Source organism: Dermacentor silvarum, chromosome 6 (genome assembly GCF_013339745.2).
Source record: "Dermacentor silvarum isolate Dsil-2018 chromosome 6, BIME_Dsil_1.4, whole genome shotgun sequence".
Taxonomy (NCBI): Eukaryota; Metazoa; Arthropoda; class Arachnida; order Ixodida; family Ixodidae; genus Dermacentor; species Dermacentor silvarum.
Genome location: NC_051159.1, coordinates 73,422,281 through 73,434,419, shown reverse-complemented (window position 1 = coordinate 73,434,419; position 12,139 = coordinate 73,422,281). Strand labels below are relative to the sequence as shown.

The 12,139-nt window shown below is 42.4% G+C and overlaps 1 protein-coding gene across 1 annotated transcript; it reads right to left on the bottom strand.

The window, feature by feature from the left end:
• Positions 1-462: 462 nt before the first annotated feature.
• Positions 463-11,873, bottom strand: LOC119455583 (zinc finger protein 830-like). The gene is made up of 9 exons (XM_037716985.2): positions 11,725-11,873; positions 11,514-11,613; positions 11,281-11,377; positions 11,159-11,189; positions 10,597-10,715; positions 6,453-6,604; positions 4,934-5,011; positions 4,021-4,097; positions 463-1,995 (listed from the first exon to the last, which is right to left on the bottom strand). The coding sequence occupies exons 1-9, from the start codon at positions 11,841-11,843 to the stop codon at positions 1,833-1,835; spliced, it is 936 nt and encodes a 311-aa protein (XP_037572913.1). The 5' UTR covers positions 11,844-11,873; the 3' UTR covers positions 463-1,832.
• Between the last annotated feature and the right edge of the window lie 266 nt (positions 11,874-12,139).

The window sequence follows — 12,139 nt, the reverse complement described above, 5'->3', positions numbered from 1 at the left end:
CCTCGCCCTCCCTCGTAGCTCCCTCACTTTCGACTGTCGCCGTGCGCGCCCGCCGCCATGCAGCCGGCCCGGCGCCAGCTCCCCGAAGTTTCGTTTTCTGCCGTTATCGGGAAGTGGGCGTTTGCCGGCATGGGCAGCTTCGTTGGCCGGCCTGGGACAGCGCCGCTGCTTCCCTCTGCGCCGTAGCCGCAGCGTGCAAGGTCAACACGTGACTAGAAAGTAGAGGAAGCGTAAAGGAGAAAGAAGGGTTCACTGCCATTTTCTACGCGTGGCTACCGTAGCGTGGCTGAGACGTCGGCACGAACACGCATGTTCCGGCGCAACGCAGAATCGGCGACCTTGCCATTTGAGAATTTCCGCCGTGTTTTCTTTCTTTTTTTGTTTTTGTTTTGTTCGCGCGACATTGAGGAGTCTCTCCTAAGCTTTTACTCTATGGCGGTACCGGAGCAATGCTGGTCGGAGGTGCCGCCGCGTGATTTGGTTCGAATTAACGAGATTCGACTGTAAATTGAATGCAAACGTTCTAGCCGCATTCCTTGACTGTCGCATCTGCGTGGCGGCTCGGTGCACGTTTTGCATATGTGCGGGCCTTGAAAATTGTTGCTTTGGTTATAGTGCGGTACCGCTTATAGTGCGGATATTCGCGACTCCGGCGACTTACGTTATAAGCGGTCTACACTGTAATGCCTTTCCCTGTAGGAGGTAATTGTCAAACATTCCATAGAAGCCAGGCGTCCACAGTGGCAGTGCCATTTTACTATGCACAATATATTTTCTTATTAGAGCATGGACAACTTTTGCCATTGGTTGCAATCACTTCACTACAAACAGCTCCAGAAGTAGCGTGCAATGAAAGTCATCGTAACTCTAACCGTGGCCCTTAAACAGTGACCAACATCAGGGAAGTGGCCCACTCTAAAAGACTTCGAATAAGAAAAAGCTACAACATGAAATTTTCTCCTAGTTATGCAAAACACAAATGAATACTACGGTAATTCCTCATTTATTAGTAAAAGTGTTGTTACTCACTTGTGCCATTTATATGGGCTAAATTAGAACAGCTCTTGTGATGTAAATTGCCAAATGCTGTGCGAGCGGTCTTGGGTTCGATTTCCGGTTGAAGTCACTGACGGTGGTAGAGTGCAATGAAAAGCTAGTGCATAAGGACTTGTAATACATGTTAAAAAGCCTTTGGTGGTAAAAGTTGACCTGAGTACCTCATCTATGGAATTTGCCAGAGATAAGTTGAACTTTGTGAAACAAAATCTAATTGCATAATGCATAATATGAGGAGAATGAACATTAAAAACAAGGTAAGCCAGTGAAGAGGGACCATAACTAACTACATGAGAAAAAATGTGTTATTCTTCTCAGAAATTATTGTAGAAAACCACTTACCTTAGAACATTAATAACGAAGTTATAACTAAACATGGCTAACGGTCTTTAACACCTTCTAAAAAGTAAATACACAGTGAACTATGTTGTCGAAACTGTACACTTTATACATCTTTAATGTTAGCCAAAAAGTGTGACGATGACAATGAACAATGTGTCGATGATGTTGCAGCAGCGTAATGACACAACATGTAATAAACTTGAGAACATCGCTGGTGGAACTTCTTTTTCAGACACCCAGCATAATTTGCACGTGGGGACAAAACTGTGCCAGTTTTCTCTGCACAGTGCTGAAGCCTAGCTGAAGCACCCGAAAGTTTCACGATGAGCATGCAATGCATTAGTGGATGTCATGTGTAGAAACTTCTGACAAGGAGAAACCAGCACAGCAAGATATCCATCAGTCACGCTATAAGCGGGCAAGGCGGTAGGCAGTCATTCTTTCCATACTCCTTTCGCTCGCCAGCTGAGGAACTCCTCATACTCCTCATCTTCCAAATCACTGTTGTTGTCTTGACTGCCTTCGCTAGCGGCAACTTCTTTCTTCATAAGCTCCTCTTTCCTCTGCTGAAGCTGATCAACCCGTTGCCAGTTGTGGCTGAAACCAAGATATGCATACTGTGTGATCTTGTATTGCAGTATGAGGCAACTGACGCAGTTAAATAGTTAACTCTAAAGTGATTTGACTAGCTTGCGGAAAAAAAAAAGAACTTTCATAGACAAAACTGCATTGTGATGAATCAAACAATCAAGTGCATCTTGATTTACTGGTTCCTCTAGCACATGGCTACTCTATGGGACTGCTGTTATATTGAAGATACTGACCTGCAGCAAAATCTGTTTAAACAGGTTGAAAGTCTACTTCATCAGTTTCTGACATACTAGAGTAAGTCTAACTGGCATAAATCCATGTTTCTCTATATATAGCATGGCTCAAGTTCTTTTTTTCAGCTTTACAACAGTAAAACATGCTTCCAGCACAATATATACGCCACTTTTGCACATATGTAATGTCAGCTTTTTCTTGCATAGATACCAGCTTGGCAAAGCACATAACCTTAAATATTTGAAACTGTCTTTGAAATATAACACAATATATTTATCTCGTTAATTTGAAATTTCACAGTGCTCTGCTCGCAAGCCAACCTTTCAATGCCCTAGGCAGAATACAATCAGTACACAGGCAGAACAATGTTACTAGGAAACAGCCCAAATTTAGACCAACTATGGAAAGAACAGTGCGTGTTTCATCCCTTTTGTTCTACATGAGCTGTCAAAAATTCTGTTATACTTGTGTAAATAAAAGACTTGGTTCTTGTAACAACAAAGCTTGGCTGAATAAACGCTCACTTGCCAACTGAAAAACACAAAACAGATTGACGTTTCGGTGCCCAATACGGGTGCCTAGTTCACAAGGCACCCCTAACAATAAAGCTATACTGTATAACTTACAAATGCAGTGGGCTCACGTTCTTCAAATGGGCTCACGTTCAAAACTACAAAACCTTTTTTTTTTATGTCACAGATGTGGAACCATCTGCACACAGTGTTCATTGATTGTGCCTTAAGATGTAACATTATGAAATTATGGATTTATAAGAACTCACTGGTTGTGCAGCAAAACTTCCTGCAGTACTGTGTATTGTTAAACAAATGAAATAACAAATCTGAAAACCTTCATTTAAGCTGAGCAGCCAAATAGATGTGTGTAGAGGAAATATGCAGTCAAGTTGCTTATTTACAAGATCTACAAGTAGTACTGACATAACTTTTTCAACTATTCTTTTTTTTTTGTCCGAATACTAAAGGTCCAAACACTGTACAACCTAGAAAATATAGCAGCAAGTGTCAGAATGCTCGAAATAATTCACGTAAATGCTAGTTTCTGCAAACCAGTTTCAGTTTGGGTAACCAGGTGGTGATGTGGTTTTGGTCAGGAGTTGGATGTGCCATGATGTTGTGTTACGCTGGCTCACTCTTGGTTTTGCGTTCATTGCGGAGTGCCCCCCCCCCCAAAATGCTCACAGCACTTTTGCTTGCTGTATTTATGAGCACGGTCATCATAAGTAGCTTTATTGCTACATGAAGTCAGAAAATTTAGCTCCACATCATGACACCGTGGCAATTTCAATGACAGCAGGTTGAGCATATAGAGACAAACTTTAGTATCAAACTAAAATATATCTAATAAGTGTTATAAGTGCATCCGAACATTTACAATTGCCCAGTGTCATACTACTATGCACGACAAGCGTGTAGTCCTTATAGCTTCAAAAGTAGATTTCAGTACTCCTTGAATCCACAATGTGGCTTCAATGAAAGAAGGACTATGCTCTCTGTTTCTCAACCAGTTGAGCCATGCAAATTAATGTTGATTGTTGATATTGTAACCCAAACCATTATATTGATACAATACTTTGTACCAGCACTAATCATAAGCATACAATGACTATTAAACTTGCAGGTACAAACAGGGGCAAAGTGTGTCGAGGCACCGATGCTATCTGCTAGCGTACGTTTTTGCGGCAATAGTGCGTGTTGCGTACATGCAAGCTGTGTGCACAACTACAAATAAATAGCACAAAGATGAGACATGAGAAAACCGCATGCATGGCATATTTACATCTGCTCGTCAATTTCCTCGATGTCACGCTCCACTTTGCTTTCCTCAATATCTTCAGCCATAATAGCTTCCGACACCTGGAAGAAATATGCTTGTAAACCACTAGTTCCAAGTTCACAAGTGGACAAGTTGCAGTATTTTTGTGCACAATTCATCACACTTTTACCAGTGATAACCCTTTACAGGGGCTTTAGTCAAGGTGGAAAGCTCGCTTTTTGCTGCTGTCCATAGCTGAAAATGTTGCCACGGAAACAATGAGTAGACATAATTATTGTAATGTCTCAAGCCATCATCCAATCTCAAGGCATCATTAGCATGGTCACTTTTGACCAGAAAAATAAAATGGCAAGTTTTATACGACACGATACTGCACAAAAAACAGACAAATATTAAAATAAAATTATGCTGTGATACACCAAGCACATGTTTTTAAATTTCAAAATTACTTGTGCAACTTTGTTGCACGTACAGAATGGCAGCTCCTAGTACTGACGGAGTCGGTTGTCGCCAGGGAGATGGAAAATCACCCATGCATCATAAGCCTTTGCACATCGCACATATGCATCTAACCTCCATTATCAATCTTGATATGGTATAGATATTGTTGTCTGAGATGTGGAAGAAAAGGGGGTGCTTGCTTGCTTGGTATTTGAAGGTAATTCCTTCGCAAAATATAATGAGGAGCATGCTTTTTTTTACCAAACCCCAACCAGAATAAAATTTATCTACGCCACAGCACAAAAAAATTCATGTATGCCCAGTGTACAAAACAGTGCACTGATATCAATAGCAAAATACCAGTGTAGTAACAATGCTACAGACTGAGACTACTATCACTGTAAAATAGCAGGCTAGAAGAAAAAAGAAAATGTACAAGTATATTATGACAGTGTCCAGCAAAACGTTATCTTACTGTTGTTTCTTCTGCAATTTCCTTTTTAAATTTCTCCCACTCCTCTTCAATTGGGTCTTTGTATTCCACGTTCCTTGCCTAAGTACACAGTGAGAAAAACATGTTATTAGCTTCCGGAAAACATTAATTACTTTCACTCGAAAAAAAGCCATACAAACAACGACAGGGTTGTGCCTACACTGTTCACAGAATATACACGTTGAAAATAGTCAGAGGAGATAAAATCTTACAGAGACAGACAGCAAACAAAATTTTTTTTTCTTAAGTGCTTTGACAAGTGACAGGAGGAATGATAAGCCAACTTTAAAGTATGGTGCAAAGAGCTTAAAATGTAGGATATAGATTCACCCAGCTAATACCAGACGGCAATCAGTTCTACAGGAATCCATAAGGTGTAAATATGCCAGTTTGCCATAGCCTTTTTTCTTTTAATGTTTGCTTTCGGTTGAATGTTTCATTTATTGCTCACAATGACATAACCTATTAAATGAAATGAAAAAACTGACACCCACCCAACAGTAGCAGACAAAGGGTTGCTTGGTGCCGCTTTTGGGTGGATGTCAATTTTTCGTTTTATCTAATAGTTCATGTTATTATGAACATTAAATCAAATATTAAACCGAAATCAAGCATTAAAAGAAAAAAGGCCATGGCAAACTGGCTTGCTGTTTGCCTGTAACATCACACTTGCAATGAGACTGCAGAATATTTGGTCACAAAATCCTTTAGAACAGCAGAATTTTAACTCTACTGTTCCATAATACGAATTCATTGATGATGATTGATGGGGTTTATTGCCTCGAAGCAACACAGGAGCTATGAAAAATGCCATAATAGAAGGCTCTGAATTAACCACATTTGATTAACAAAGATGAAATTAAATTCTGGGGGTTTTACATGCCAAAATAATGATTATGACGTGTGTCATAGTGGGGGGCCCCCAGTTCAATTTTGACCACCTGGTGTTCCTTAACGTGCACACAATGCAGGGCACAGAAGTGTTTTTGCATTCTGTTGTTCCCATCGGAATGCGGCTGCTGCAGCAGGGACTGAAGCAGCGACTTTGAGCTCCGCAGTGGAACACCATAGCCGCTGGGCCACCGCGGTGGGTTTACCAGAGATTATTAGCTGTGCGTCCAAAGTACAGGTATGCGCACATTTAAAAAATTCTGCCCACTGAAATGCAGTTGTTGTGGCTGGCAGTCAAACCCTTGCCTTCTCACCCGGCAGCAGATTTTCACAGCCACTGAACCATCATGGCAGTTGTGCATTCATTGTGAACATTAGCCGTGCTTCGGAAGATTTCGAGCAGAATTGTGATAGTTTGCCAAAATGCAGAAAAATGTCTATTTTAGAACCATGAGCTACAATATGTCATAACAGTCATTGACAACGCAAATAATAACAGGCTTTGAGAAATTTTCTCTTATCCAATGTGATCTTTACGCAAATGCCACAAATCCAATTAAAATTTCAGCAACAATATCATCATTATTCTTTCTTTCTTATCTATGTATACCTTTGCATCCAAGACAGGATCATCAAAGAAGCCCTCTGGCAAAGCTTCTACAGGGGCCTTTTTATTTTTAGTTGATGTCTGTGGTTTTGGCTGCAGAGGTTCACTTGCTGTAGTTTCTTTTGGCTGACTTGCAGAGGCTTTATCAAAAAAATCTGGAAAAATAGAAAGTGTCGTGTTGACAATTTTTCTGGAGATTCATTTTACACATTCATCAATTCAAAGAGCTCATGAAGGGCCCTGAACTGGTAACTGATGGTGAAGGGCTCCAGGCTAATACTGACTTCCAGGGATTCTTTAATGTGCACCTAAATCCAATATTTTTTTGCATTTTCCTCCATCAAAATGCAGCTGAGACTCGAACCCACGACCTTGTGCTTGGCAGCATAACTCTACAGCCACTAAGCCCCTTTGGCAGGTGGTGTAGCCTAGAGTGGTGCCCATGGCGTTGAAACAAACCCAAAATTTGCAATGCTTGCACACCTCTGACATTTCTCATCTTCGGGATACTTGTGGTGGCTTTCATTTTCCTGCCTTGTGTGTTTAGACATTTTGAGGTAAAACGACATCTGATCCAGTCAGTATCTAGATCACGGTGTAAGAAGATAGGTGTTCCGACGGCGCGCCCGCGCTGGGGCGAGAGAGCGGCCACTTCGTGTGACCGAAAGTGAGCGCAGCCGCTAGGGGCAGCACGTGTTCAGGAGGCCTTGGAGAAGCGGCACAACAGTAGATAATTTACGACCTCCGTCGGCATTTAAACACCCATACCCAAATCTATGCAATTTTTCGTTATTTAGACGCCAAATCCTGAGCAGGTAGAAGGTTTCATGCCACTTACAGTCAAAATACCGTCATTTCGAACACGAGAGAGACGCGTCGTCTGCTCGAGCAGACGGCGCGCTGCGCTTACTGCTGCTCGCCGCGTCGGAGTCAATCGGAATGTCGGCAGAAATATAAAGGGACGTTCCTCCAACCAAGTAGAGTCGTTTTAAGCAGGCGAACGACATATATTCATCGAAATAAAGCACTTCTGCCGCGCGTGCCCATAAAAGTGCCAGCAAAGTGAGCGAAAAAGTGGCCCCCAGAACAGGTGCTGCCCCTTGCAGCAGCGGCGTGCGTAGAGTCACACTAAGTGGCTGCGCATCGCGCCGCCGTCGGATCACCTTCCTTTTTTACACCGTGATCTAGATCTGTTCAGAGCGTTCAAGCAACCAATTTCTGCCCTCAGTAGGCTAGTTCTTTTTGTGCTACCATGAGCTCACGGGTCTATACACTTCATCCACCTAGTCCCTTGTGCAATGGAAGAGGGACACACATGTCTAGCGGATCAAGTCGCTGCTGTCAAGCACAATCGAGTTCAGAGTATTGAATCATAACTTTTTTTTTGTTATGGTGCAACGAAAATGACTCAACTCCATAGTGAAAAAATAACGGTACAGAATGGTGTGAAGCAGTCTACGTTTGTTTGCATAGTCTAAGGATAGTTACAGGAAAATAACACAAATTTATTATGTACAAAAGCTTGAGGGCGCTATTGAGCTGCATAGAAAGCACTGTTTCCAGCATGAGCACTGTTTTCCACACCACAGGCAGTCAGAAAAAAAGAAAACTAGCATTCTGGAAGCACACGTCAGAAGCAATGCGTCGTAAGTAGGGCATCATTTTTTTTTTTTTGTGATAGCAAATATATGCACATTTGAAGCACATTTTTGCCATTATCGCTGCTGTTCTGTTGTCATGGTATCAACGATGCATATATGGCCCGCACACAGAGGGTTAGAAGGTGTCCAGAGATGCAAGTGACTCGCCGTGTGTTTGGCTGCAAAAGTGACCTGGCCAAGTAAACCCAACATCCCTTTCCACCAATTGGCTCTGCAGGGGAGACAGGGCAGCATTCTGCCTTTCGCTGCTGGTATGAGCAATTTGTGCACAAACAAACTAGCATTCTTGCTCATCAGCTATGTGCATGCCACAATGTAGTGCATACACTGGTCTGAGCGGAACAGACAGCTAATGTCAAGCTAATACTATCTTATCCTTTCACCAGACATTGACAAACGCTGATGGTTTTCCGTCGCCCTCGTCTCGAGCGCCATCGAGGTGCGACGCCTTCAACGCCGGTGGCAGCGCTCCTCATTGTGACAGTGTTGTGAAACGCCTGGTAGCTGCTGCATAGCAGCAGTTGCCTCGCCTGCTGTGTCGTGCCAACATGTGGCCCCCTCAAACTTAGTGCCCATCGAGGAGCTCCAGCACCAATGCTAAACCTTATTATGCAAATATTCGAATATTATATTTTTAATAATCATATTCAATTCAAAAAATTGATATTCGAAAATGTTCAAATATTAGGTTGGATACGAATATTCGAATCAAATCGAATATATTGTTGGCTGTGCGGGAGCAAACACGGTTGTTAGCATTTGTTTTTATCTAATCTAAGAATATTGGGACGATATTGTGGTGAATTTTGTGATGATCTCTTGCTGCTAACGACATTTTGCCTGTAAAGCCCACTCAGCCACTAAACGACTAAACGTTGCGGGAAAGCCAGCCTCAGTAGCAAGGGGCACGCGGGTTTGCGGACAGCAAGGGTGCACTTTTTATTTTTATTTATTTATTTTTGCAGCGCCACCCCAATTCTGAGCTTATTGCTTAACAGCAAGTGCAATGAGGGGCGACTGGCACAGGGTGAAATGCCACCGAGTTTACGGGCATTTGATGCGGTATAATAAGCAACAGGCTGGCGGGACAGCTACTGGGAATTACTGAATTTTCCACATTAACATGAGCCAAATATACAATGTTTTAGTATAATGGCTTACTAGTCTTTTTTAACATTAGCAATGTAATTGCAATGTTCCAACATAAAAATTAACCCAACTTGCTAAGAAATGCATGTGCATATCATTATTTGAAGCGAAGTATTCGTATTCGATCTTTATTCGAAAATGTTGATATTCGCACACCCCTTCTTTCTATGCTTCGTCTTCCCGGCGACTGCCAATTTGTACCGCACCTACTTCAGTTTACCTGCTGGCGTGATTAAAAGCAACTGCCCAACTAGGAATCGAATCTTCACTCCAGCAATATGTCTCCCACCACCACAGAACTATATGACAGTCACCAATTTCAAGCACTCGTGTATTACTAACATACCTACCTTCCCCGACAGATGAAAAAAGTATATTAGCAGTGCTGCCACTTCTAAAATAACAGCAAGCTTGAGTGCATTTACAAATGGGGTGACATGTTTGAGCCACAAGTGCAGAAAATGGATGGATGAAAAACTCCAGAGAAGGTAAGGTGGGCAACCCTAAACTGAAAACCGTTATTTTTCTTTTCAGTTTGTTCCAGAGTAAAAAGAACCGCAACATTCTGGTTACGCTGAAGTTTGCACAAAAGTATTTTTTTTTTACTTGTGATTAGGGGCAGTGTTCTGAAACGTTCCACTTCGGAGAAATTTTGCCTAGGCGAAAGTCGCGTTCAATAAGTCTACCGGCTGCTCACCCGTGACGTCAGCATGCACTGCCAACATGCACACTCAAACCCGCAAAACACACGTGAGGGCGCACCGTGCGAGTGCAGAGCGGCTCGGGTGTGTTGTTTTCGAATGTATCGGCCGCAGAACGACACAGGCGTGTTCGTTTATTCAATACATGTCGGGAGCACCCACTGACACCGTGACGTCAAAGTGACGTACACCGGAACTGCTAGGTGGCGCGACTTCTTTTCTGGTTTTGGTCAACCAGCCAATCAGCGCGCGCCTGAAAGCGAAAAAAGAAATTTACCAAGTGGAACGTTTCAGAATACGGCCCTAGGTTCGAATCCAGTTCAACAGTCTGGTGAAGATGATGTCATGTAGATTTTAAAGTGCCATTTATACTGCACTGTGTCATTCCTGTGTTTGCAAAGCCACATTACTGTGCTGCACTGTGAACAGATATCCTACTCACTCTTCCTGCTGCTTGTTCTTTTCTTCTTTCCATTTCAAGCTTCTTTCCCTTCAAGCACAGCAGTGCCACACACAGCCTGGCTCCACAGTTTGACTGTCTGCCTCATTGAGCAACAGAATACTACAGCAGATATACTCCTTCATATTCACACAGTGATATTAGCATAAATCGCTTGAAAGAAAGAAAGAACTTGCCTTTTGGGAGTGCAGATTCTGTGGAACTTGAATTCGGTGTGGACGCACTAACATCCATGTCCTCATCTGACGAGTAATCAGCCATAAGGAGAGGCCCCTTTGCCTTCTTGTGAGGTGGGCTGCAACAAAGAAATACTGATGACTGAGGCAAGTACTCACACACACAGCTGTGCGCCTTTCCTCCACATCTATTCAACACTTCCAGCGTCTATAAATCATATTTCTGATAACATGAGCTAGATTTCAAAAACCTTCCGATTTTCCCACAGCGAATTTTTCAATTTTGACTGTTTGTAAAATGCTTTAACATATTGATCAATGTCTGCCAATGTGCTTAGTCTAGCGCATCTACCTCGCAGGTACTACTCGATTTTTTCTTGGCGCATAACGAGAGGTGTTTTGACAGAACGCATCAGTCATCACTTGACGTTACCTACACTTCTTGAAGTAACGGCAACTTCTGGTCGGAACGTATTACGATCTTATGATGCATCTAAAAAGTCGTCTGGAAACTAAACTACCCAAATGATCGTGACATTGTTGTATGTAAAGGGCCACTAACCTGGCACTTCCCGGTAGGCTCCGGTTTTTACCTGAAATTCAAGCAGTGAAAACGTTTTGACAATTAAAGAGCACATGCTGCCTACAAAACCAAGTTTTGTTAAACATCGTAGAAGGACGTACCGTCTTGGTTATCCCCAGATGCATCATTTCGGCGCTTGGTGAGTATGCTGTCACTCTGTACATGATTGGCCGCGCTTTCTTTCAGGTCCTCCACGTTCTGCCATGTCAAAAATATGCAAATACATGCACACATACACGATATACGGTGAACTTGTCATCTGTCCATGAACGATAACGTAACGCCGACAGCCGTTTATCGGCTTTACAAGCCAAGTACTACAGGCGTTACTTACTTGCTTGTGCGCTTTCCCAAGAACGTGAGCTGTCCACAAGGTCTCGCTTTTCACGTGGACCACACATATCGAACAAGTCAGCTGACCTAAACTGTTGTATGTGCGCCAAATTAAGGAAAGCAACACAACATTGCTACAACACAAGGTGGAACACAAATTAGAAATAAATACAACACCTTGCGCATGACATCGCAGCAAAACCAAAGGATATTTTGCGTACGGAGATGTTATCTTCTTTGTTGACTGACTTAAGGCCTCTTTCCGCTCTCTCATTAAACGTTTTAAGTCATCTTTTTGGATAACCTTCTTTCGCGCTCCGGGCGCCGCCATGTTAATTGGATAGAACTGGATTGGATTGCTAGCGAAAACCTGCGTCATAGCCACGATCTTGCAAAGTTTAAATCGTGGTTCAAATATAGCTGTAAAAGAAACTCAAGCTAACAAATAATAAAAATAACTCTTTATTATAATATAAAACATTGAAATAACTAGACTAAAGAAACACAAAGCACAAAAAATACATTGTTATGGGTATTGGTAGTGACATCTCTAATAAGTTTTGTGAACCTAGATGTGACCTAGATGTAAACACTGTGGCCTCCGAGAAGTGCAACTTTAAATCTAGG